This window comes from Pieris brassicae, chromosome Z (assembly GCF_905147105.1).
Source record: "Pieris brassicae chromosome Z, ilPieBrab1.1, whole genome shotgun sequence".
NCBI classification, from domain to species: Eukaryota; Metazoa; Arthropoda; class Insecta; order Lepidoptera; family Pieridae; genus Pieris; species Pieris brassicae.
The window spans coordinates 11,590,769-11,618,220 of NC_059680.1; the positions used below are offsets into that span (position 1 = coordinate 11,590,769).

Consider the following 27,452-nt stretch of genomic DNA (forward strand, 5'->3'; position numbering starts at 1 on the left):
GCCTATATTATGATAACATTTAACAGTGCTACGACCAAGACGATCGAATCCGGACAAAGTTGTTGTTCAATAATGATGAGTGTTTAAGTGAATTCGAGAATTGATTAGATTATTTAGACGTGTTTTATTACTTTTTTTAAGTTTGAAATGCTGAATTTTGGATGTGTGTACAGGACAACGTCTAGGTCTGCTTGTATATATATCGGCAATTATTTTAATAAATAAATAAAGTTTCAATAGCGTTTTAAATTTCCTCTTTCGATCTTTGAGATAACTTTCAATTGTATAATATTTTATGATTGCAATTTTATTCCTACATAATAAATAACTATAAATAGATAATCAGTTACTTTTCTTATCCAACAAAAACCTTGTGTAGTTGACAGTACTGAACCAATCATATTTAGACATATTCTTATCTATTAACAACGTCTTATACACCACTATGTATATACAGCGAAAAAATATGACTTACTTTTTGTGTTATTTTAAATTATCATCGTCAAATCATTTAAAACCATCGTTAATCATATTTAACGAGGACATTTAATTATAGTATAAAAGCGTTAAGGGCGCATTATGCATATGAAATATTCAGTGGCTTTCCACCGATAACGTTTATTGAATTTTTAATCACAGCTAACGACAGCCACCAATGCTGTGACCGTATGTTTAGTGGTGTTTACTTGGTGGAAAGATAGCACGGCCTTGTACTAAAAAAATCGGGGGCGCTATAACCTTTAAGGTTTGTACCTCAGATTTCTGTATCTGTGTCATCATCATTTGTTTGATATCTTGTTTGTGCTGTAGGGGTTCGGTCTTCTATGCCTGACACACGTCATCGATTTTTTTGTATATATAGCGAGACGGTTTTCTCACGACGTACTTCTTTGCTGGACGTGCTAGTGTTAATTGGGAACACAGACAGAAGACCATTGGTGCACAGCTGGGAATCGATCCTACGACCTCGGGAATAAGAGTCGCACGCTGATGAAATGTTTAAGTTAACGGAGGTTTTTCAGAAAAACATAGATAAGCGATTCAGGTTGAATTAGTTTCGTTAGCCGTAATCGTGTGGCGCTTCAAACCTTCAAATAGTCAAATAAATCACTCAACTTTGTATATTTGATATGTTGTAGTTTCGATGATACAAAAACTTGTTCATAATTATTTAAAAACGGGACTTCAATGGGTTAATCTCCTAATTTCCATTATCTGTTTCATTGATTTTATACAAAGCTTTATATTTATCTATTGAATATTGCTAGGTTTTTAAGGACACGACGAGCTATGACCACTATCCGATATAAAGCTTTTATTTGGAGATTTTAAAAAATCAATAAAGATGATTCATGGGGAGGATTATAAAATAACCATATGTCCTAGATACCAACAATGTATGACATCCCATAATAAAACCTTTAGGAATGGAAAAACTACTACAATGAACAAATCCTGTGAAAATACTGTTTTTTTACTAGATATTAGATTTCCACTAGATTTATGATTCTGTTTCGTGATCATTAATAGTATAAGTTTAATTATTCGTCCCATTTCCCATAACTATACCGTTAACAAGGTCAGTATATAAAAACAAATAACTCATAAAAAATAAAGGAATGCTATACATAATTACTTGTGACTTGAATGATATGTCATACTCATTTTTCATTTGGATTGAACACTCATGGCCGATTGGTCGTTTCAGATATGGTTCAAAAGCTGCCTGCCAAAGATATACAACATACAAAGAGAGGATATGTTTTTAGAAAATTTGCGGAGTTCTGTAATAGAACAGATCTACACGGTTTTAAATATATCGTTATGGAGGATCTCAATATTGTCGAGAGGTGAGTGTTCATCAAGGATTTTCAACTAATTATTTAATTACGGAATTAATATCACGTTTAAAAGTTTAACGTTTGCGTTAGCTAAGAAACAATGAAGACGCACAGAAGTTAAGCATTTTAAAAATAATATATTTTTAGATTAAGTTCGTTATTTTAAATTTTTTAAATAAATGAATCAGTGCCGTTACAACCTCTTTAGGCCTGGGCCTCAGATTTCTGAATCTGTTTCAATAAATCTAATAGGCAAGTCGCTGTCGACTTTTTGGGTCTAAGACATGCCGGTTTCCTCACGACGTCTTTCCCTCACCGTTTGAGCGAATGTTAAATGCGCACATAGAAAGAAAGTACATTGATGCACAGCTGGGGATCGAACCTCAGGGATGAGAGATTTAAATGTATCCAAAATTATATTTTATTGTTATTATTTGTTAATTGAGGTGACTCTTATGCATTTGTAAAAATACTTTAATTTGATAATTCATCAGACGCATCCTACAAATATAAAATAGCCTTAGATTCAACCTAACAAAAGTTGACTTTCTGTCTATGTACGCATTTATGACTCGGGAGTACCAGGGCTACGCCGCCCCTGCGTGCGCACACAAGCGCCCGGACAACACGGGATACGCCACAGAAATAATTTCTGGATAAGGAACGAAGCGAACTGATTTTATTTGTGTATTAAAGTATAATCTATGTATATAAAACTGGAGAACATTTTATTCCGCCAAAATTAACAAAACAAAAAAAAAATGTTTAAAATTTGAACATTCTTAAAAAAGGACTGCTACATAGGTTTCGCACACCAGCTCTGTTGGGGGTTGGCGAGGCCCTGGCTAGTACGGTGAATAAACATCGTGAGAAAACCGTCATGCTTAGAGTTTAGACCCAAATAGTCGACGGCGTTTCAGGGTGATAACTCACTTGTCTTTAGTCCTTAAAAAAAAAACAATTTATCACGAAATTGCTGCTAAAATCTGAGAGTGCTGATTATAACGCCACTGGTTTTTCTGGTGGTTAGACAGTATAATTTAGCTTTTATTTACAAAGAAACATTTTATGCTGAGAGCCATCTTGAAATAAGTCAGATAGTCATACACTTTTGGCAACCACAGCAACTCTTTGTAAGTACTATTTATCGCTGGACAGGTGTCGTTGTCCAACACTAAACTTCATAATTTCATAAGATGGTTGGTCACTCTGTGAAATAGAACCAAATGATGCTGCAGAACTATTGTGAATTAAGTTTCGCGCCATCTGTGTATTTAAGCTGACTTTACTATGGTTTCTTTTCAGATCATGTTGGGCCATTTCTGTGTTTGTTAGTATGATTGTGGCTGTAATGTTTGTGGTCACCGCATATAGATGGTACGCCCGGAACCCAGTAGTAACTGTAAGTGATTAAATAAGTAATATAAAGAACAGTGGTACTCAGGGTAAGAATCAAGATCCCGAACTAGTACGTCTATATGTGAACACAATTACGTTTTTGACGTATGAAACTCATATTTAGCGCTTAGCGACGATACTGACTCTGACAGATTAAACAATGACGTGTGTTAGACACAAAAAAATTGGCTTAGTTGTCTAGAGAGTTGGAATATGTGCGATGCGACCTACACAAGGCCGAGGCGTCGTAAATTTGACATTTCGGCCAATTTTTTGTTATTATGCACTTTTTCACCATACATACATACAAATCTTAAAAGGGCTAATAGTAGTATGTTCAAAAAATATCAACATTGTTTTTAAATTAAAAATTGCTTGATTTTCGAATGAATGACTTCAATACTTGTTTTCCAATTAACCATACGAAATGTGAATTTATGAATATTCATAATTTTACACTCACTTTCTACTCGTATGTCTGTTCTTAAAATATATAAGTGGTCTATTTATTTTTTATATAAGCTGCCAGTGTGTGAGAGGCCTACGTGTGCACTCTCCACTTTGAGAGGTCGTGGGTACGAACTCTGACTGTGCCAACGAATTTCTCTATGGGCATATAACACTCGCTCGTGCGAAATAAATGACAGCTTGACTATTAGAAAAAACAAATGAACACTAAACAGATACAAAATCTCAGGCCCAGACCTAGAAAGTTCTAGAACCAATTTTAAGGCAAAAATCGACATCCTGTGTCGAACATTGCCTTTTGCGTAAAAGAAAATTATCTTGAAACTGATACGGATATCTATTTCCAAGAGTTGTTGTATAACATGTTTTTTGTTCTTCTTAGATTAAATTAATTAAGGATACAATTTTTTTGGTGAATAAATCCGATTAATATTTATTTGGAATGGAGTTTCCATAAGCCGTCTCTTCCCGAGTAGAAAGTGAGTGTGAAATTATGAATATTCATAAATTCACATTTCGTATGGTTAATTGGAAAACAAGTATTGAAGTCATTCATTCGAAAATCAAGCAATTTTTAATTTAAAAACAATGTTGATATTTTATGAACATACTACTATTAGACCTTTTAAGATTTGCATGTATGTATGGTGAACAAAAAATTGGCCGAAAGGTCAGAATTACGACGCCTCGGCCTTGTGTACGTCGCATCGCACATATTCCAATTCTCCAGGCAGCTAGGCAATTTTTTTTGTGTCTAACACACGTCATCGTTTAAACCGTCAGATTCAGTATCGTGGCTAAGCGCTAAATATGAGTTTCGTACGTCAAAAACGCCAATTGCCGAAAACCGAAACGATGTTTATATACATTAAACGCGTTCTAATTAAATACTCGTGAAAAACAAAGGAAGAATATATGAAAAATATAATTTTATTGTTTAAGGTGATAGAAAGTACGCAAGGTGCTATTTGGGATGTGCCCTTCCCCGCAGTCACTGTTTGCGATATTAACGTCATATCAAAAAAAGCAGCACGATCTCTTTCAAATAACTTGTGAGTAACATTGTATTACGTTCCACAGCTAGAGAAAGGATATAAGAATATTGCATCATCATCATCAATGGCGGCTCAGCCCCTTAAGGGGTTTAACCTCCGCTAGTATATATGGTGCCGTATATGCCGCCATGGCAATCGCGTGCTATGAAAAGTACCGTAATTATTATATATTTTATTTATATATGGTAATAATGATATTAAAATGCTAAAACGCTAAACCTAGAACAAAATTTCAACCTTACTTATACATGTAATATAAATTACGAAATTAATAATAAAAACATATAACATAAGTTTTCATTAATAGGAATTGTTAAAATATCCTTAATCCCAATGGGGTAAGAGATACATCAGCATATTAATTTATATTTTTATAGTTTATTAATCAATAATCATAATAGTTATTCTTATAAGTAACAATTCTATTATATTGAATTTTCATTTTAAGTAGGAAAAATCTCTTCACCACTGTTTTTTCGTTGTATTGCTACTGAAATATATGTTCACATGTCAGTATCATGTGCGATTAATGATTTTCACGTGTAATATAAGCTTAGATAAGAATAATTTTACAGTCATTCTTTGATAAGATTTACTTTTAGGACCTTGCCACTGCATATAACACCGGACTATGTCTTTAAGGCTTTGAAGCTAATACCACTTTTGTTTCTTGGGACAATAAAGGAGAAAGACAAAGAGCAACTAAAAATACTTCAAGATGTAATCGACACTAATGGAATTACGCTTAAGACCTTGTTCACAACGGTAAGACCTTTTTATCACAATTAAGGTTATATGGAGGCAAGTAATATCTAGCGACTAGGCGTCACTCAATCCTGAGGACGTGATTTCCTGGGGTGTGTAATGGATATTCCATTCAATTAACAAGCTATAAATGTCTGAACATTGTGGATTTTTCCTTATCATCTTGACGTAAGCGAAGTCAAAATGTTTTAGAAGACAGGTTACGTAAAGATTTTCAATTAGCTCGAATCATTATACGGATGTACAAATGTATTTATTACATTTTTTTTTTAAATTCATTATTTATTTGTAATACGTACTGTATTAAAAATAAATATTTAAAATGAACGGTCCGAACAAAACAACATTAATCTAATCTACATTTCTTAAGAACTTCCTCGAATACACTTTAATAAAAACATCTTATAGAATAAGAAGTTACTAAAAAAATAAACAGCATTTGGAAAAATAAATCTAATTTAAATATCTGGAAGGATCTGTGTCAATAGCAAATATTAGAATTATTTAAAAGTAAATAAACAGTAATTAAATTAAGAAAAAATCTGCAAATCAAGGAGAGATGAAGGCTTTTTTGAAATTTAGGCTTTTTAGAAATGAAATTTATTTAAATCAGTTTATTGTGTATCTGATTACATGAAACATATTGTTGCGCTTTTTACAGTTATCACCAACATCCTCTTGCGATAATCTGATACAACGTTGTATGTGGAAAAATATAATATACAGATGCGATCAGCTATTTCAACAGGTGACAATAAAAATAGGCACATGCTGTGCCTTCAACTACTTTGCTATCAATGATTTAGACAGTCAGTGAGTACATATACAAATTTCATACCGACATTTACATTGATTCAGCGAATCGACAATGTAAATTACAATCTTTCTCACTGTTAGGTTATGAATAATCCACGTATTTTTAATCAGGATTACCTATTTAAGCAATTTCTTTAGATTTACTAAAACTATAAAAAATAGATTACTAATATTAAATAGAGGAAATTGTTGTATGTTCGTTACGAAAAATATCCGGATCGACCTCGAAATTTTTAGCGGATATTGGATATAACGAAGGGGGCGCTTGGCCTGCACTCAGAGATCCTGCTTTTCAAAGGTCCTATTTAAAACACGTTCCCTACGCTCTATATCATCCCTTAATATCCCTACAGCGAGGTGTCGGGACCGTTCGCTTGTAGTTGACAGTAACTATAGATTACATTATTTAAATATTATGATATATTGAGTACTTTTCAGCAATGGTGACATAGCCAGATCAAATTATTTGATAGCAATTATTGCAATTTAAATTTCGCTGGATTTTCATAATTATTTATCGGATTACACCTATAAATAATTTTCTATTCAGGGGTTTTAAATTAATGAAACTTGATATGTGAAATCGATCGAAATGTACTCGTTTAAGAAAACACTTTTTAAACGGATTGAAGCTATGTATTATTATTATAAACTTATAATTATTTACATAATTTTAAATTCTTTTTTTCCGACGTTTCGCGTGCTTTACAGTGTGCGTGGTCACGGTGACTGAATACAAAGGGTGTTTAATGTCAAAAGTATCACAGCTGTAGAAAGACAACAAAAGACAATACTATAGTACTCCTTTGTTAAACGTATGGATATATATGTTTTAGTTAATATTAATAGTATTGTATTGACGTAATTGTAATCACGTTGATGAGGCTAGTGGTTATCATGAAATCATGAGGTCTCGGATTTGAAGACTGAGTCACGTTAATTATATAAGTGGATTAAAATTATAATGTCATATTTGGATTATGTATATAATATGTATTTAAAGGATTTTAAATTAATGGTAACAATTCAATTGATAAGATATTTATTGAGTGAGTATGCTGTTTTATAAATATTAAATTATTATCTTGAAATAAGCTTGAACCTCCTAATCTGTAAAAGACAGTGTGGCCAAATGATAATTTATCTATTGATGAAAAACATTCTTTAAGGATTAATAGTAAGCTGACATAAAAGCATTAGCATAAAAAACAAAAACCCAACCGTAACAGATTCAATAAATCTGTATCGTAATGAAATTATTTGGTCGGGTTAGTATCAAACTCGTGAAGTCGTAATTGGATCTAGTGATCGCTATATTTGTTTAAACTAAAAGTTAATACTTACTGTTGGTGTTAATATTAACATATTGTTTCCAACTGACCATTGGTTTGATTCACTTTGCACAGTACTTGTTTAAAGAAACGCTCAAGATAGCATTCTTCACAAATAAAACTTAAAACTGAGAAATAAATCACCTCGTTAAATAACAGATATATAATGGTTTTATGAAAGTAAATAACGGATTCTTCAAAGTCAATTTCTTACTACGGATAGATAGACAAAGCTATTTGACTGCGCCTTTCTGCTACAGAGACAAACTCTAAAAAAGTAAGGTTTTCACCATGTCTCTTATAAGAATATCAAATGTGGACATCAACAAAGTTAGAAGTACAATTAAGGCATTGATGTCGTTAAAGTCGTCGGCAGTAAAAGGCTTCGCCCAGCCAAAACCATTATGTCATTCACTCTAAAAACAATTAATTCAATTTGAAATACTACTGTATAATTTTAGAGTAAGTAAAAAAGCTTTATACTTTTAACCTTAAAATATTATAAAGGTAGGCTAATATTGCATGGAACAGGAATGATTTTTAAACGGGCTACATTAGTGGATCGACGTATTTGTTATTGTTTCGTAATTATTATGTACGCGGGTGTTGGCTCTGATTGGATCTTTTATTGATAATTATTTACAGTCGCGCCTAATTTCACTAATAATGTTATTGTAAATACGTACGTGATACTTCTGGGTCTTAATATATAAGGAGCAAGTGTTAACCATTCAAATAGAAACAAAAATCTGTTATTGCATCATAACTCTCGACTCACGAAACCCGGCATGCACGGCTAATTGGCCCTTCCATTGTAGGAACCTGGATTTATTGCAAATGTCTACCCCTCGCCGAGTCGCCTCTTGCGGTTATCAGACAGCATTGACAGTGCTGTTGAAGGTAGATGTTGATGACTACTACAGCTCAGGGATCGCAACGCAAGGAATATTGGTAAGTGCTTTAAGCTAAGAACTGCTAGCTAGAGGACGTATATAATAGTATCTTATGTAACCTCGCGTGTATGAGTGGGTTTATAAAAAAAATCAACGAGCGAGACGAAAAATCGGGCCATGCTCCACGTAATCCGCTCTAGGAAGTCTGCAATCTAATCTATTGAGGGATTATGGCATTTCACTTATTAAAGTAGTGTTATAGAGATTGCCATTGTATCATAAAAAAACTCCTACGTACATGGCAAGTCTTAATACGTCTTAAGGTCATAAGATTATTTTTCATACACGTTTCCCTAATGATGAAACGCGGTTTTAAAAAAAACTTAGCTCATCCTGTCAGCGGATTTTCTTCGAAAAAGGCGTTTTCTCGCTTCCTAATCTTCAGATGGTGGAAGGAGCTTAAGCTGGTAGGACACGCCTGAATGTAAGGATATCTGACTCTAACAGAAAAAAACAGCATTTCTTAGAATCATAGAAAGTTGCAATGTTGACTTTATCATCATATTATATAGCATATGACATATCATATATATTATATAGGTCCATCTTGCAATGTGCAAAAAATGTTGCATACTTCAAGTGCTACACCCCCAACCACCCCGATCATTACTTTACGCCTAGGGCAGTTGTTACGATTTTTGTATTTTCTGCGTATTGAACAGATTGAAATAAATTTTAAGTGCCGTCCTTTAATCCCTAAAAACTGAGTGATAATGAATTGTTGAGTATGTAATTCCTATAGGAACAGCAGTAAATAACCCTGTAATTATCATGGGCACGACGTTCAATTTAAAAAAAAAACCAATGATCCATTAAAACTCTCAAGAATGCTAGACTGCTGCAATTTAGATGTTTTTATTGTACAGGTGTTCATAGATAACGCCTACAATATACCTGACCAAGATTCGCCTGCTAGAATGGTTTCTCCATCCACCGAGGTCCTGATTGCATTAGCGCCTGAGCGGACTTATAGCACTTCGGGAATTAAGGCTTTCACGCCTGAACAACGGCAGTGTTATTTTCACAACGAGGTAATTATTGTTCAATAGAAACAAACTTGTTATTGTTCATTTATTAAAAGTTCAATTATTTATAAAATTAATATTGGGATATACCAATTTGCACTGTGCTTTATTTTTAATTATAGTTATTAATTTAAAAAAAAAATAGTTTTCTTCTGTACGACAAACGTATTTTTAGGAAATAATATTACTTTGAAATTTAGATCTAATCCACCTGAAATTATAATGTGACGTCGGAAATTAATAACTTTATTGGTAGATTACCCAAATTTATTGAATTAACTTAACACAACTAAGGTTCTTATGATCGATTCGTTAACGACTGATTTAGGTAAGCGTAGAGCAGTGACCTTTTTCGCTTTCCGATCGGAGAGCTGTATTCGTAAAGGTAAGATTGGAAAAAAAATATTACTTATGAAAAAAAATTCAAAAATAACACGTGAACTTGTTATGCACACTTTTATCAGATAGCTTTATCTTACTGAATTTAGAAATAAAAATTACGCATGTCTTATTATTTAAAAATAAATTGTATAATGCGTTCATCCAACATTTATCAACAACCATAATCGTTTTTCATTTAAATTACTTTTTATCCCTTCAATTATCGCAATTTTATAATTTAAAATATCATCTAAGTAAACATTTAATATATAAATTCATTTTATTTTTACCTTTATTACACGAATAATAATAATTAAGTGGGTCTAAAAAAATAGGTTTTGGCTTCGGGATGAATATATTTAGGAAGTGAATTCCATATCTATCTGTCTCACATTCCTTTTAAGCAAGTCTGTTGAGGATATTGTAACTATACCATAGCGGTAACATTTGATTGTTGACTGACAGTTTAATATATATAATTATTGAGTTAGTAACTTGTGTTAGGAGTGTGTCCGATATCTAACAATTCCGGCGGTTATACTAGCTTAGATATATTCGAGACAGTTTAGTTAGTATGTAACTAACACACAAATAATTGAACTGTTCGGTGAGGAAATTGGTAGCGCTTTGTGTACTTAACGTAACAGTTATTGTATCGCCAAAACACTCACGCGTCAAGTGAGATGAACACTCGGATTATATCATATAAGCCAATTATCCAACTCACCGTAAGGTGTATTGATTAGTGTTACCATGGTTACGATGTAATTTTCACAAAAAGGAAATGTCTCTATAGTAACAAATACTGCAGTAACGTAATAAAAATGCCGGTATTATTAGTTGCGTATTTTTTTATCCTATTTTGGGTCTACCCTGTCGTAGTATCATTTTTAACGTACGTACACGATTTGTCTTTGATGTCATAAAGACAAAACAGAGTTCGTTCGTATTAAAAGACGGAAGCAAATTCACGATAATTTTAAATAGACTTATCGGAATTATTATCATTTTTTTAAATTTATTTGTCAACCAATCGAATGTTATATTTAGTCGCGCGTATTTTATTTATCGGAACACAACCATTGACGCAAATATATTTTAAGATATTACTTATCTAATATTCTTATGTCGGTAGATGGGTCTGTCAATATAATGATTAAAGGCTAGACGACATTTTAACTATGATATGTAAAATTGATTTATTTTATTTCTAGAAAAATCCAATTAGGTATTTGAAAATATAGTAATATTAGTATATGTCTTTGACATCTACAAATCCTCATCATTGACGTCATATGGTCATCGTATTTTAGATAAACAAAATAGTGATTGTATGTTGTATAAGTATAGATCCAGTATATTGTATATAAATTTACATCGAGTTACAAGATGCGCGTGAGCTTTACATATGGAAATAAAACTTGAGTGTCGTTAGGGCTTTGTTAACTTTACTACTGATTTCAGAAATATAATTTCCTTCTATATATGAGTGAAGTAAAGTGTAGTTGCCTACACATCATCGTTTGAAAATTTAAGGGAAAGACTTTGTGTAGATCATATAAAGAACACTAATACCGGACCACGACGTATACATATACGGGGAATTTATTGATTCTTAAAAAATCATAAAAATTTAAAAGGGGATTCTCCACCGCGAGCGCGGGTACCCCTCTGGGGTAGTTACGGCGGTGAAGACATATTTTATTATGCTTTAGAACATTGAAAACATTTTGATGACAAGTAACCTATCCGTTTTTTCTTATATAATTTTTATAGCAGCTCATAGAAGTTTATCAATCATTTAAAACTTTACGTTAGACCTAAATTATCGAAGATTATTTAATTTAAATTAAACCTAAATTCTTGCAGCTCAGATATTTAGGAATATCAAGGAGTCTGTAATGGTCCATTCTGGTCCTAATGTTATGTCATAAGCCACCTTTGAACATTGCCAGAATACTCCCAAGTGCGTTGTAGGCTTATTAAGGATCGGTGCTCAATTTTCTTGAAGGACTCTAAGTCGAATTGGAATACTTCCGCAGTGGGTGTCTTTAAAACGCTGAGCGTTGGAACGCACTCTAGCATTTTAATTAAATTATAATTTAATTATCACCATCGCTGCGGTATACTTCATTTCTCCTAATATTCCGTCTTTGATGTTGAATTTAGTAACACGCGATCGCAACGTTGCGACATGAGCGCTACTCATATGTTTTCAATGCAAACAAAAAAGTTTGTAAGGAAAAAATATCGGCGCCAGCCTAGGTGTTGGATCGACAGATTGAAATGACGACGTTTATGTCGAGGAACTAAGGCGTGGTTTAATTAGAATTGATTATATTAATAAATGCCTATTTAATTTATAATCCGTGACATTGATTGTTGAAAGATAATTCCTCAAAATGGCATTACTTGAAACTAAGCGAAACAGTAATAATTCTTTATCATTTTGATTGATTGTGTTTATCTTATATGCAAAATATATTTGCGTATACATTTTTTGCTTTTTATAAATTGTACTATTTCTAGATTTGAAGTGTAATGTATTTTGAATTCTAAAACTCTGGTACTAGTGAATACTATGGCATATCCGTATTAGTTCTCAGCGGTACTTGACGTTCAGTCGTTTTGTTCCTGATCTTGTCCATTACAGTAGTGTTGGCCTAGTGACTTGAGAGGGCGTCTCTCAACCCTAAAGTGGTGCGCTTAAATTATGTCTATGCGCCAATGGATATTTATCTTTCTACGGTGAAGGGCTACATCATCAGAAAACCGGCATGCCTTAGACCATCATTAGTGTCATTAGTGGATGTCTGGCACACACAATTAAATGACCACAAAACCTGATTGGTTGTAGCGCCACTTTTTTTATTGATATTCGTGAGAAATTCGAGTCTCCCCTACGAAGTGCCGGGTACTTTTTAAGCGTGAGTCTGCTCCATGCATGATAACGACCACAAACCTCAAACTTCAAATTTTGCGGTTAAGTGCTAGTGAATGTAATCATACAATTCCATAGCCGTCTATTGAATGTTTTGTCTGTGTGACTCTCTTATCGCTTTGCAATTGAATAAATGTTACCATTATCTATATGCTGAAGAAGTTTGTATTAGTGTCAGTACAAAATCCAACTTTCATCTATTCAAAGTATGGAAAGTTTAATATAGCTCTGTTGCTGATTAAGTCTACAACGAAAATCGTAATAAATTATGGACCAATTTTCTTGCAAACACACAGGTATTCGAAGAGTTCTGTAATCGAAATTTGAAAGATAAAATTTACAATGTCAACGTAAATTCCAACTATCCGGTTTGAAAAACCTTTCAGCACCGAGGTATAAATGCATTACGAGACTGCAAACAACAATATGCGAGGGAAAAGTATTAAACACAAAGCCTAAAAAAACACTGTAACTCTATTCCAGCTAAAGCCAGAAAGCTGATTAGTCTTTAAATCAAGTCCACACAACAGAATCAAAAGATATTCCAAGTATTTTATTTACTCTTGTCTTTGTTTTTATGGCTTAAGGGTGAGTGAAGCGGAACACATGACATTTAACATCTCCGTTAAATAGCCTATCCTCACCAACTCCTCTCCCATTTACACGTGGATAAGCCACGTTATGACGTGATACCTGTGACAGCAGTGAGTCATGCAGACGTGAAATAGGGGGTCTGGGCAGATGAAATTATCCCCAAATATCGAGCGGGCGATATAAATAACAAAATTAAGTACCGTAAAAGAAGATTTAAAGCCTGAAACCTCTGGAACATGACAGTGACACATGACAATTACTTAGGTATGGAATATGAAAGCAGAGATGGGGTCTCATCAAATAAATCGGTCAGTGATGGAATTCACAAAGCGTCAGAGGAAGTCATTCAGGAATTCTACAGACAGCTCGATGATACAGTAAGAATACTGCCCAAAAGAGATATCACAATTGTCTCGGGAGAACTTAATCACTTAACGGACGGAAAATATGGACTGGGAAACAGGATTGGCAGTGTGAAATGTGGCATAAATTTTGCTCCGTGAATTCTACGTGATCAAATTGATTACATTGCCATAGCAAAAAGTGTAGATCCTGTACGTTATACAGGAATACGAAAACGGTGCTTTAACTAAATTGTAAATTTGCGCCAGTATCAAGGTTAAAATTTGTTATTTGTTTGTCCCATAAAAATTGGAACCAGGAGAGCTAGATCAATTCAGGGGTGCATTCGACTAAAGAAATATCGCACTCAAAATAAATAGAAGAAATACGTGGCAAAGCTCACGACACCCAAAGGTAATTCTGATCCAAACGTTACTCTATACCATTAGCTTCCAGCTAAGGTGCGATTTATGACTATGTCGAAGGGATAAAATGCTCACTTGAATAATATCTACCAAAAAATCCAGACTTACCCTAGGCAAATTGTGCATTTGACTTATTCCTCGTAGTAAAGGCACTCACAAAAAACTTCAAGCTAAAATCATTGCTTATAAAGAGTAAAAATGGGAATCTGTTTACGGACTTAGGTAGTGTAAACAAAAGGTAGCGTGAGTCAGAAATCCGATTCGTTTAAAAAAAACTTAAGAATAACACGGCACTGGGATGAGATGAAGTAAGTGTGGAAGAACTAAAACAAATTTGAGAACAAGTTATACGCTTTTTACGCAGTCTTTGCATCCAGATGTGGCATGCAGGATCATGGGTAAACAGTAGAAGGAATCGGTACTAGTTCCGATACACAACAAGGGTACTACGAATTTTTGTGAGAATTACAGAACCGTAGCACTTATATCTCATACAAGCAACATCATAGTACACGTACTGAATGAACGGATAAAAAGGTACTTGCAATGGCATATTCCAAAAGAGCAAGCATGCTTTGTTAAGGGAACAAATTGCCAACATAAGGCAAATAATCGAAAAAAGCCGAGAATTTAACAAACCTGTACTTATATGCTTCATTGACTACTCAAAAGTATTTGACTGTGTACACTGGGAACGGAATGGAAATGGGCGTGAAATGGAAATTTAAAAACACCTTATTACACGTATATCTGATACGTCAAGGGTAAATTGGTTGTGAGGATCAACCACGTGATTTCAATCCTTTTATGCCCGAACAGGGAGTGCGTGAAATGGGCAGGAGGCTCACCTGATGTTATGTGATTCCGCCGCCCATGGACACTCACATTGTCAGAAGGCTCGCACGTGCGTTGCCAGCATTTAAAGACTTGGTATGCTGTTTTCTTGAAGAACACTAAGTGGAATTGGTTCGGAAATTCTTCAGTTGATAGTTTGTTCCACATAGTGGAGGCGCGAAGCAAAATCTTCGGAAGTCGATGTGATATGGATGGTATTTTGTATTCTGACTTGACCTTCGGTAAAATTTAACTGTAGGTATTAAACAACAAGTCCTCTGAACGCTCTCCATGGTAAATGCGGAAGAAGATGCAAAGAGACCCCACACGTAACGCCAAGGGATCAAGCCACTCGGCATGTGACTGGTCATTCTCGAATCGATCTTCGTTGAATACTGTTACGTGGAAGGAGCTGGTACTGGGGAGCTCCAACCCAATGGTGAGAACAGTATTCCATGAGGGGCCGAATTTGCGCTTTTTAGAGCTGCAAGCGGTGGCCCGGAGTGAAGTACCACTTCGCTCTGGTAAGCACATCAAGCTTCTTAGAGGCTTCCCTCCAAAACCGAGAAACTAAACATTTTATATGTCAACGCCCAGTATTCCTATGCTAGCTGAGGCTTTAAAGAGAGTGTCTTTAAAGAGAGGAGTAGCAAAAGGGAGATTTTCAGCGAAAAACGTGCAGACTTGTGTCTTGTTGGGGTTAATTTGAACTAGATTTAGTCTACCCCAGAGTTTCGACTTCAGACACAACTTTGTTCCGGTACGCATCGACAACTGCCTGAGAAATAGCTGCCCGGTCCATGTAAAGACCCAGTGCCCAGTGCCGTCGACCGCATAGCAATGACTGTTGCCAAGTTTCAACATATCAAGGACAGCGCCTTGTGGATCCCCAGCGTTCACAGGTTTAAGGTCGGAACGTGTCCGTCGATGACGACCTTGAACCTCCGATCGGCCAGAAAGCTGGAGATCCAGTCGCATAATTTTTTAAAGAGCTGGAAGCTTCGGAAAAGTGCTCTGTGTCACACCCGATCGAAGGCTTTCGCTATGTCCAAACTTACCGCCGGCGCCTCCACCTTGGACAGAATTGCTTCTGTCCACCTATGTGTAAGGCTGCATATTATCCCCATTATTAATGCACAGAGCCCTATAATCTAGATGTATGGGAGACTGGAGTATCCATTCTCCCATCCCATAGCAAAATTAGCTACCTTAGGAATACCCACGATACTAGATTCTTGAGAAATGAACATGATTTAGCCGACATAATTCAGAAAGTGCAAACAGAAAATGAGAAGTTTGGACTACATATAAATAAATTCAAAACTAAAGTGATGACAATAACTTATTTTAATTATCATTATTAGAGTATTTTTTTTAATAGACATTAAAAAAAATCGTCAAATAAAAATAATGTTTTTTATTGGAGTCTCTTTTCACGTGTAACAACCCAAACGTTTAATAGGAAACACGCTAGAATCAAATGGACAGATCTCAGTCGTCAAGTTTAAGATAAAAATCTATTGACTTTATCTGTGATATGAACGCTTGATTCGCCCTTGGTATTAGCAGAGGTTCGGCATGATTGACGCACCATTTATTTGTTTTAAAAAGACAATTTGAACTGGTTTTATCTAGCGATTTCATAGGGACTTAAATGTTACGCAGTATTATGTTTTTTTCTAGTGATGTAGTACTAGCGGAAAATGTCTTTTGAATATGAACGTTACCAAAGTATCTTTTTATTAAAACATTAATGTTTCAGAAGTAGCAGCTTTTTTCATCATTTAAGTGTTAAAAAAACAGATATGCCGTGAAAACAAAACGTTTTGTTTTGACTGCAATCTGAATCTATCATTCAAACACAGATCAAATATCGATTTTTACTTCCTCCAAAAACGTTGGGTACTAACCTTCAGGCTTTAATTAGGATTGAATGGCATACCTTATATAAAAGAGAATCGTAATTACGTGAATTGTTTGAGCCTAATTGTATAATGTGTCTTTTTAAATGATCTTAATCAATATCAGTCAAAGATCCCATTGTAAATAACCTTTATTTTTTGAAGGTCGGCTTCAAGTTGCCCAAAACATAAAAAATACACTAGAGCCAAAGAGAACAATAGTCACTCCATTTATAATATTCTTACGAGCTATGGATTGAACGGCGTAGATCTGTTCAGGGGTTTATTTTTAAATAAATCAATCAGGACTTTGTTAACACTAAAACGCCGGAAATTATGCACAGCAATGCAATTATTACACACATAACGGTCACTAGTTACTTCAATTTCTCGTACTTCACACTAATTTATCTCGTGTCTTAACTATTCGCACTTTATGTCTCCAATCTTAATTTTTTGGTATCGTACTCTGTACGTAACTGAATTAATTGGTCGGGTTTCGGCTCGTTTGCTCGTATATATCCCTGGGAATAATCTTGAATGAAGTTTGAGAACCTTCTAGGCAGGATTTTCACTGAGTAGCGTTTGCACAATTCTAGAACGTACGTACCCTTTATCTCTTTCACACATTACTCCTGCGTCCTTGTCGTACGGCGTTGTAGAATTTTCCGATCTTCATTCTCTCTCAGGTATCATTCCATGCTTGTCCCAAACCTAGAAAATGATGTCCAGACTATTCCTTCATCAAATGGGTATAACTAGCCCTGAAAATGCCTGACAACGGGTTTCCTGAAAACTGTTCCACTCCACTACACATGCTCTATAACTCCTGATAACGAGGCTAACATTATGCAAATCACAATGTTGTAATATGTGGTAGAGCCTCTGCTGAAACGGCTATAAGTCACATTTTAGCTTACTAAAAATGTCTCTAACCCAAGGAAAAATCGAAAAAAAAAATTCACTCAACCCGTCTTCGTAACAATATTCTATTTCAACAGTCTCGGCCTTAAATTACACTATATGTTCCATAAGAGTTCTCACTTTGGCTTATTTTCTAAGAGAAAAATTCAATAGTTTGCGTAGGCTTCAGCGTGGGGGCGTAGTATGTCCGATTTCTGGCTTTACACCAACGTATATTGCGCACCTAATATTAGTTTGTACGGTCAAGGAAATCATCCCCAATGGCATGGCGTAGACCCAAAAAGTCGTTGTCGTGTTTCAGGCACAGAAGGCTATTTGTTTTTTTTCTACAAAATTCAAAATCATATTAGAAAAAAACAATGATCACGAAACAATAAAGAATTCTGAGACCTAGGCCTAAAGGTTGTAGCATCAACGTTTTTATTCATGTTTTAGTGGTACTTACTATACAGTTATATTTTTTTTTAATTTTCAGGTGACTTTAGCAAATTTTAAACAATACTCGTTTCACAACTGTATGGTGTTACAACGCATACTTACAATTAAAAGAGAATGTGGTTGTGTGCCTTGGTTCTTTCCAGAAAAAGGTATATTCATAAAAATATTTATCATACTGGTTAACAAAAAGCACGTCGCTGTTTCTACAAAGAAAGTTACGTAATTTAGTTATTGCAACATTTAAAATAATACCAATTGATACTGGGTCAAATGATGAAATTCACATTTCAAACTGACATTACGAGATAACTTTTTTTGAAAAGTACGTACTTGTTTAAATTATCTAATTGACAAGTTTTTAATCTCAGATGGCTATCGTGTCTGCAACTTCAGAGATATTGACTGCGTAGAAACCCTTCCAGGTATTTTTCTTTCATTTAAATTTTATTTCAGTAAAATAACACTTGAATCCTTGGCAATATTTGTACCACTATATACCACTTAGTGTTCAGTATTGTTTCGGAATATTTAGATAAATCTTAAAGTAAAAAAGCTTAGAAGTCCTCCCAATTGAAATGTTATTTACAATATATGTTTTCCTTAAAATCAAATCATTATCATCAATGGCTGTACAGCTTGTACCTTAGCCTCCACAAAGTGTATTTCGCCATTACAATCTATCTCGGGCTTCTTGCGCCAGTTTGCCGAACGAAAATCGATTCTTAGAATTTGTATTTTCAAAAAAAAACAGGCTTATAGTTATAGTACAGCTACATAATATATATTATAATATGACAGCATAGCTATATATAACATATTATTGTTGAGTCATAAAATCATATCTTTGACGTCTATGTTCTCAAAATAATTAAAATTATGCGATAAAAATAGCACTATCAGTATCATTACAATAATCTTCTACGTCTATAGAATATTTTTTTAATAGATATTCCTCTCATAGCAACTGTTTAAACTTTCATAACGTATTTTTTATTTAAACTATTAATATTTCAGAAGGCTAAATTGACTTTGTTGCTCTTTAGATTTTGTAATATGTTAATTAATATACAAATACCCCAAAAGTACTTCAACACACGCAATACACATACATGCATAATCCGTAATTTATCTCAATCAATAAAGAAGAATCTTTTGACTAGATTTAACAGCTGATACATTAATTGTTACAGAACGTCTTACGATGAAGGATTTAGTAAATATGCCGAGTTCTATGCGGTGTTTGCCAGAGTGTGAGCATTATGACTATCCTTTGGAAGTTGCCATGGGGAAGTTAAGCGGCAAAGTACCTTTGAATGGTTTGCCGTTTTTGTAAGTTGATATTCTATATATTTTCCTTAAACAACCCTTATATGATTTTAAGATCAACCCAACGAGTTTAAACATCTAGTGATACTCAAGAACTGATGGTTGATGAGTTGTATACGACACACTATAATACTGCGTTGGTAGTAGGTAGTAGTAGTACGTATCAAATAGGTAGCGCTTGCCTTAATATGAATGTTAAAAAAAGCGCTAATAATACATAATTTAAAAAACTTTGAAAAAACACGCAATAATCTGGTTGGTGTGCATTCAAACTTATTTATTTAGTAAATTTAATCAATGTTGTATACCAATCATGAATTTGAAATTATCATAAATAAATTAAAAATAATGTATAGACATAGAAGTAACCATATGAACAAACTCTTAATTAGTAAATAAACTGCAATTTCTCTTAAATTGACCTCCATATTTAATATAAAGGGCGTAATACGTTTTAGATTGTTTACGACTTGACAATAAATATATTTGAGCATTGTGTTGGATTGCAATTGAGGTATGGACAAAGCAAAAATAAAAGCTTTTGAAATATCTATTTATGGATCAATTTATTATCTGGAGACTATTTCCTAGCAAGACTAACTCATATTTCCTTCGGTCAGGAAGATTACACTCCATATACTTATTCCAAGAGTTTATGTCTATATTTGTTACATCTGGGAAAAAGTATGTATTTCAATGGAGATTTTATTTTTCAGCGAAAACGTGAACATAGAAAATTCATCAGTTCTTAATATTTTCTTTAACGATTTGGTGTCCACAAGATATCGACGGGATGTTTATCTCAACTGGCAAAATATATTAGGTAATTTTTTAACCACTAAATGAAGCGGCGTCAAATAGATTTAAATGTATATGATTTGATGTGGGCAGTAATCGCCCAGCTGGAAAATGTGCTAGACGAAATTATTCATGTGTAAAAAAAATAGCTACAGAAATAGACGTGATCAATGAATTTGTAAAGTTCCGAATAATAGTTCTTTATACATAAATCTCTTTGGCTAGCATATAATGTAACACATATGTGTACATCATCTAGCAGCTTTTATAGATGTATACAAGGTGTTTCAAAAGTAATCACATTTATTTTTCTATTTAAAGTATATCAATGCCAATATGCATATTAACGTACAAGGCAAACGTTAATAATTACGAAACCCATTTTTCCATACAACTGTAACGAGTCAATAAATGTAAAACCCTTGCAAGTTCATTCAGCTAGACATCGGTGAAAAGCGGCAACGCCACGTATTGGCGTGGTTATCCGTAGTTCGATAGGATCAAAAGAAAGGCTATAACCGGGACGTAAATTTTAAAGCTAAGTTCACTTATGTCGAAATCATAACAATTAAGATTAATAGGATGCGATTGTTTACTTATTAGATGTTCAGAAGTTATATTAAATATTTCAATAAATCTTAACTATATCTAGTGTGCCGAGTGGTCTATGCTAAATGTATCTTTGTAATACATTCAATAGGTTTACATTTGCTTAAATTAGTTTAAATGACGTTATTAAACTTAATGTAAAAACCATATGTAGCATGAACTAGAGCTGTCAGCGACATCAAAGAATTTTGTGCATCGTTCTAAATTTATCATAACAAATGAGTCGATCTACTTTTCGTTTCACGAAGGACGATTATTTTGTGACGTACGGCACTTTTTTAATAAAGCGTTATCGTCTTTAGAATTAAATCAAATACAATATTAAGGTTAACTTACTGCTGTTTCCAAGAAGGATTTTTTTGACACTTTAACGGTTAACTTTTAGTGACGTCTAAAGAAAATATATTTGTTATTAGCAAATATTAATTTAGATTTATTTGTACCTATAATTAATTGGTGTTTCTATTCTTAGATTATTTAGCTACTATCACGGTTATCACTTCACTTATTAATTCATATTAAGTTTTTACAAATCATAACGGACACAGCGACAAATGGACTGTGGGGTCAAAAGGTAAATAGGGCAGGGATAGCTAGATATTTCCTTACTTTTCACACAATAAGTAACACAAAACGGTAACATCTCTTGTAAAATTTATCAATGAGAACTATCCATTGTATTTTTACTACATACAATTTATATATATGTTATATAAATTAGATAATGTTTTTTGTTAAAAACAAAAAAAAATATTGTGACCAAACGGCTTAACAGATGTATTTGAAAAACGTTTAATTTCGTTGAGCTCTTGTGCGTTATCATTTTAATGTGATTACATTCGAAACACATTGTATATACTATATTTATTTGTACAGTTCTTCAGTTGCATAATATATTCTTGTTTGTAGGTTTAAGTGCTTAATAACTTTTGTTTCCCTGAATTATTGTAATTAATTCCCATTTTTTATTGAAATCTAAATAAGGCTATCAGTTTAAGCCTTACAACCAAAAAAAAAAGCTACAACCCAAACTCTATTGGTTATGCTAACGAAGTAAGTGGAATTATGTTTTTGCATTTTGGTCAGAAACCACTGGTGTAAATAACATTTTCTTGTACTTAAACAGTAACACACACGAAACAAACAACTGAATTATTAAGCATTTAGCAAACTATCTAATCAAATTACTTGAAGTTAAAAAAAGTGATAATACGAATGACGCAAGTAATTTTATTATTATACGTAGTCATCTTTCAGGTTTAAACAGTTTGCTTATTTTTTTCTTAACCTAAAGCTGTTAGAGTTGTGCATTACGTCGACTGCTGGATCACCTTTAAACTTATAAACTTATAAATAATAGGTAGATGAGAGAGCGATCACTAGGAGCTATGTCCGGTAAATTTAGATGAGGTTGCAAACAGCTTTGTGATATTCCCAGTCTCCTTTGTTCCTAAGCGTCATAAAGCATTTTGGCCACACAGCAGGTTTTCACTCTCTTAAATAACCAAATGGTTGTATCTAATGTTATGGACACTTTCTTAAGAAATCTTAAATTTTTCTGATATAAAACAAACAGGCAGGCCAAGCCAAAGCTTTCAACTTTTTTAATCAGTTGCGGAGGGCGCCCCCTATGGGGCTCGTCGTTAATGGAATATCTTCAGTACACCAATGTGCAACCGTAGAATTTGTAGGGCTAATATAATACAAATTTACGAGCGTGATCTTCAATTTTATCATTTTTAACGACCAATATCCAAATAAATCTATATATATATATATATATATAAATATAATTCTCGTATCAATATTCGTTCCCATACTCCTCCGACACGACTCCACCGATTCTTATGAAGATTTTTTGCATATTCAGTAAATCTGAGAATCGGCTACTATCTATATTGCAAACCCCTAATAATTCCATCCCAAATTTTATTTTTTTACGATACAACATATAATTATGATTGTCACCTCTTTACGATCAACTCCTTTTTTATTATAGTAGATAGTTATTTTTATTGAACTAATTTTTTTTTGGAAATAATATACATGACAAAACGACGTTTGCCGGGTCCGCTGGTAACTTATTATTTTTTAAATAATACAGAATTAATTTGTTTTATTATTATTATTTTTAATATCTAAGCTATGCATCACATAATATTTTCTTTGAAAGAAGAATATGTCAAATTATCATGATTTATTGAATACTCCTCGTACGTTATGATAATTATATATCACTTTACGAGAATATCATGATACAATAGGTAGTAATTAGGTTGAGTAAATGCATTACAAAGTGTCGGCTACACCATAAATGCACATGTCCGAGCTTGACTAAACAACATTCGTTTATTCCTCTCATTAGGCTTTGGTTAAATCAAAATTCGTTTGATTGAATTTCCATTATATCTACCAGCAATCCATTTCAATTTAGCTAACGTAAATAAAGTATTTGACCGTTAAATTCTAAGTTTATTAGCAGAACATAATAGTGTAACGTAGAAATGAAAATATTGAGGTCGAAATTAAATTAAACAAAATATTTTAGCTTCGGATTCAATTTAAATTCCATATGTTTTAAAGAAAATCCACTTGAGTAAATATTTTTGTGAAATGTTTGCGATATTTACATTTGTTAGTGTGGCTTCAGCCTCTGATACATCTCTGATAATATTCCCTATAGAATTTATCGGATTTCCGTATCTGACTGACATACGTCACTGCTTACGCTTACGCCAAACATCGGTGGTTGCGTATGTCAGGCTTCAAGATTAGATACCTTTTGGGCTAATAATTTACCGAGTGTTAAACCAGAGCTATTCGTTAAATTAAACAATTAACGCCACGCAATTAAATTAATTCATCATCAACTGAACTTACGTATAACCTTAATGTGCATCGTCCCACAGCGTTTTTAAAGGCCGAGTTTGCCGCACACCACCACTATGTGGAACCAGCTGCCCACTGAAGTATTTCCGAACCAATTCGACTTAGGGTCCTTCAAGAAAAATATAAAGGATTATTGGGGCACAAGGATCGCATACAAAATTGGAAGCTCAGTCTATTTCTATCGCTCAGTTTCTATCTAGCTTTAAATATAAGGCTAATGGGAAGTACACTTTTCCTTTGACGGAAAATTTCAAATCTGTCTCATTACAATTCCATTGAATTTAATTAATCACCGCTAGGAACAGTCCAGACTACATTTGCTTTGTGGCATATGATTATAACTATGCGGTTATTTTGGTTCTTTTGACGATATTTATATTTATATTTTGACGATTTTATACATATATATATATATAAAATAAATACGAATCCTCTCGAATCCTTCTCATCCTTATTTCGATTTTATTGTGGTTTTCGCCCTATGGAATGGAAAAGTTTTGGTAGTTCGTAGTTTGTTAAATTATTATATCGTCATAATTTTTGCTTATTTGTTAGAAAGTATTACAGTTAATATTTACTCATTTCTGAAATGATCAGTTTGGTACGGTTATTATTTATATCTGGTCCATTATATGGGTTGTTAATTATAAAAATTCTTTTTCTTACTAATCTCTCAATGACGTCAATGTCAACAAACGTTGTGATAATCGTATTAAAATATTATCTAGTAAAAGAAATTGTAGATAAAAACATATAATAATCTAAATTAATATAATTAATTAACAATAACTATCGAATGTTATCTAAAATCTTGCACAGAATTATTGGATTTTTATCATAAGCGGTGTGGTCGAGGTGTGTTTTCTTCTATTATTTTATATGGTATATATCATCATGTATTTTACCTAAATACATTTATTATTTTATACCGCAACGTTGACACGGTAGCCTATCACTGTAGGTAAATGAAATTATATAGTATTATATCAAGTTCGAAACACGGTTAATAATGGTTTTATTAGTTCTTATTGAGTTCTAGATTGAAGATCTTATAATTATAAAATGAAAGCAGATTACAGTAACCAGTAATTTAATATTGTTTAAAAACATAAAATAAGCAATATTCCGGCGCTGTGATCTAAGTGACCAGTGGATTCCTATATTAGACTTCCAATAATAAAAAATTAAAGTGATTTTCACTCTTATTACATTCGTAATAAGGCCAAAACTATTGTAATAATTTGATATGATTTAAAGAAAACTTTTATGCTATTAAATATAGATATTTCGAGCGATGTGCAAAACAATAAAATCTTGATTTAGGAAATGTAATTCGGTAGTGATAAGCAATTGATAAGCGATTGACGACAATACCGACATTGATTTTTTATCATTGTGTTTGGAGTACATTCTTGAAATTACATTAAAGGATTTTAGATATACTGTATTTTAGTCAGACCTTGATTTTTGACACCTAAAATTGCGGTTTAGAGTTTGAATAGATTTTGAATCAGTCCTGCTTTAACTCGAGTAATATAACTTTTGAGGGTATATTTTATATGTATAATAGTAACGAGGTACCCGTTATGTCTTAGACACGAATCTAAGACGGGCACAACATAACTAGTACGGACATAAATACTGTTACATTAAAAGGATCGCTAAAGTGTATCAAGACCATGAATCATGTTGTAAAACCTCTCGGCAATTTACTTTTTAATCTGCACCTGGAACTACCCAAGCCTGGCTAGTGCCAACGTTCTGGACTTAAAAGAGCTGAAGACTGGCCCTTATCTAGACTCTCATCCTAGACCTCAATCCTTTATACTTCAAATGGTCAGTTTTAGAGGACATGGCCTGCTCTAAGTGAGACGGATTGTATAAAAGCCAAAGGTTGTCATTTCGAATAGCATATTTTTTTTGCTAAGACTTTAATAAATTTGTTGGTATAAATTTTAATAAAATTACATTATTTCATTTAAAAAATTCATTTTCATTTGTAACAACTTATGGCTGGACTTCGAAAATTAACACAGCAACGATGCAATCTGAGGCAATAGCGTAACCAAATAAAAACTCGTAAAGCGCTGCAGCGCTGTATTGTTATTAGCAATCATTACTGCCTTGCCTTGTATTTATATTTTTTAGACAATATTTGGGTTAACTATATGTAACATTCGTCAGTGTTTCTAAATAATACTTTTTTTTATTTACAGCTGCTTTTGGAGGCCTTCTAAGCCTCATGCTGGGATTCACATTTATTTCCGGAATCGACTTCGTAATATTTTTCATGTTTCGAATTGTATATGACTGCACATTAACCAATATTTGGGAGGGAAAGACAGAGACGTCAGAGGGCAAGATTATCAAAGTTGAAGAGAAAAATTTATCGAAGATTTCTTCTAAGAGGGAGTGGAAAACTAGGTATTAAGAACTCCGTGGAAATTTGTGTACGATACTATGATACATATAACAAAAAATTTCAGCGCTTACTTTTATAACATCTAGTCGCAATTCATGCTTTATGAGCTGAGCCGCGCCGTCCCCCAGCAGAGTCTGTGTGTGAAACCTAAGAAGCGCCTCCTTTTTTAAGAATCTTCCTATTTCAACGTATTGGTTTTATTATTTGTTAATTTTAACCGAATAAAATGATGTCCAGTTATATACGTAGATTATATTTTTCTAAATCGGTAGTTTGGCCTATTGTACCTACTTATTTATCGATAAGAATATATAAATAATATTTTTGTTGTGTAAGTATAACAGACATTATTTCTATCTCACACACTTTGAACACGGGGTCGGTACGGCCTTGTTTATGAGGCCAATTATTGTCTATGATAAAATCACTGAAACATTTACTAAAAACTAAATCAATCTAATTCCTCACTAAACTCATGCAACTAAATGAATCTTTCGTCTATTTCTGTGAAATGGTGATTACACTGATGAAAAGGGATCGATGAGTATTTTAGTTAGAATAATGTTCGATTGATCTATTTTTTATGAATAAGGAAGGGGTTTGACGTTTAGTACTGATTACTTGTAATACAAAAAAATGTCCGATTGCTTTCGCTTATTTAAGGAAGTGTAATGGACACATATCGCATGGTTTCAATAACTATTTATTAACTTTGATATTGATCCAATAAGAGGCCGCAGAAACAGATACATTATTATGTATCTGTTTCAGCCTATTAAAATATTATTATATTTTTTAATCTTTCATTAGATATATTGAGTGACCGATAGACGTTTTCAAATAAATCACTTTTGTAATTCACACTTTCCTCTTTCTTGCACCTAGAACATTATGTAATAAATGATTTATATAAAAAATAATGTTACTATATTTTTTAAGAAAAATTAAATAATGTAACAATTTTAGTTTTTAATTA

General features: G+C 33.3%; 1 protein-coding gene across 2 annotated transcripts; it reads left to right on the plus strand.

Annotated features, from left to right (window-relative positions):
• The first annotated feature begins 48 nt into the window (after positions 1-48).
• Positions 49-27,364, plus strand: LOC123718987 (sodium channel protein Nach-like). 2 transcript variants are annotated; one of them, XM_045676021.1, is made up of 13 exons: positions 49-185; positions 640-745; positions 1,709-1,850; positions 3,147-3,243; positions 4,650-4,759; positions 5,365-5,527; positions 8,493-8,625; positions 9,494-9,658; positions 18,470-18,581; positions 18,801-18,854; positions 19,623-19,761; positions 20,475-20,581; positions 26,271-27,364. In XM_045676021.1, exons 6-13 carry the CDS (start codon positions 5,496-5,498, stop codon positions 26,483-26,485), a joined length of 957 nt encoding a protein of 318 aa, XP_045531977.1. In that variant the 5' UTR covers positions 49-185; positions 640-745; positions 1,709-1,850; positions 3,147-3,243; positions 4,650-4,759; positions 5,365-5,495; the 3' UTR covers positions 26,486-27,364. The 2 variants fall into 2 exon arrangements, with proteins under 2 accessions (XP_045531977.1, XP_045531978.1); XM_045676022.1 differs by lacking the exons at positions 49-185; positions 640-745; positions 1,709-1,850; ... (1 more) ...; positions 4,650-4,759; positions 5,365-5,527 and adding an exon at positions 6,268-6,340.
• The last annotated feature ends 88 nt before the right edge of the window (positions 27,365-27,452 follow it).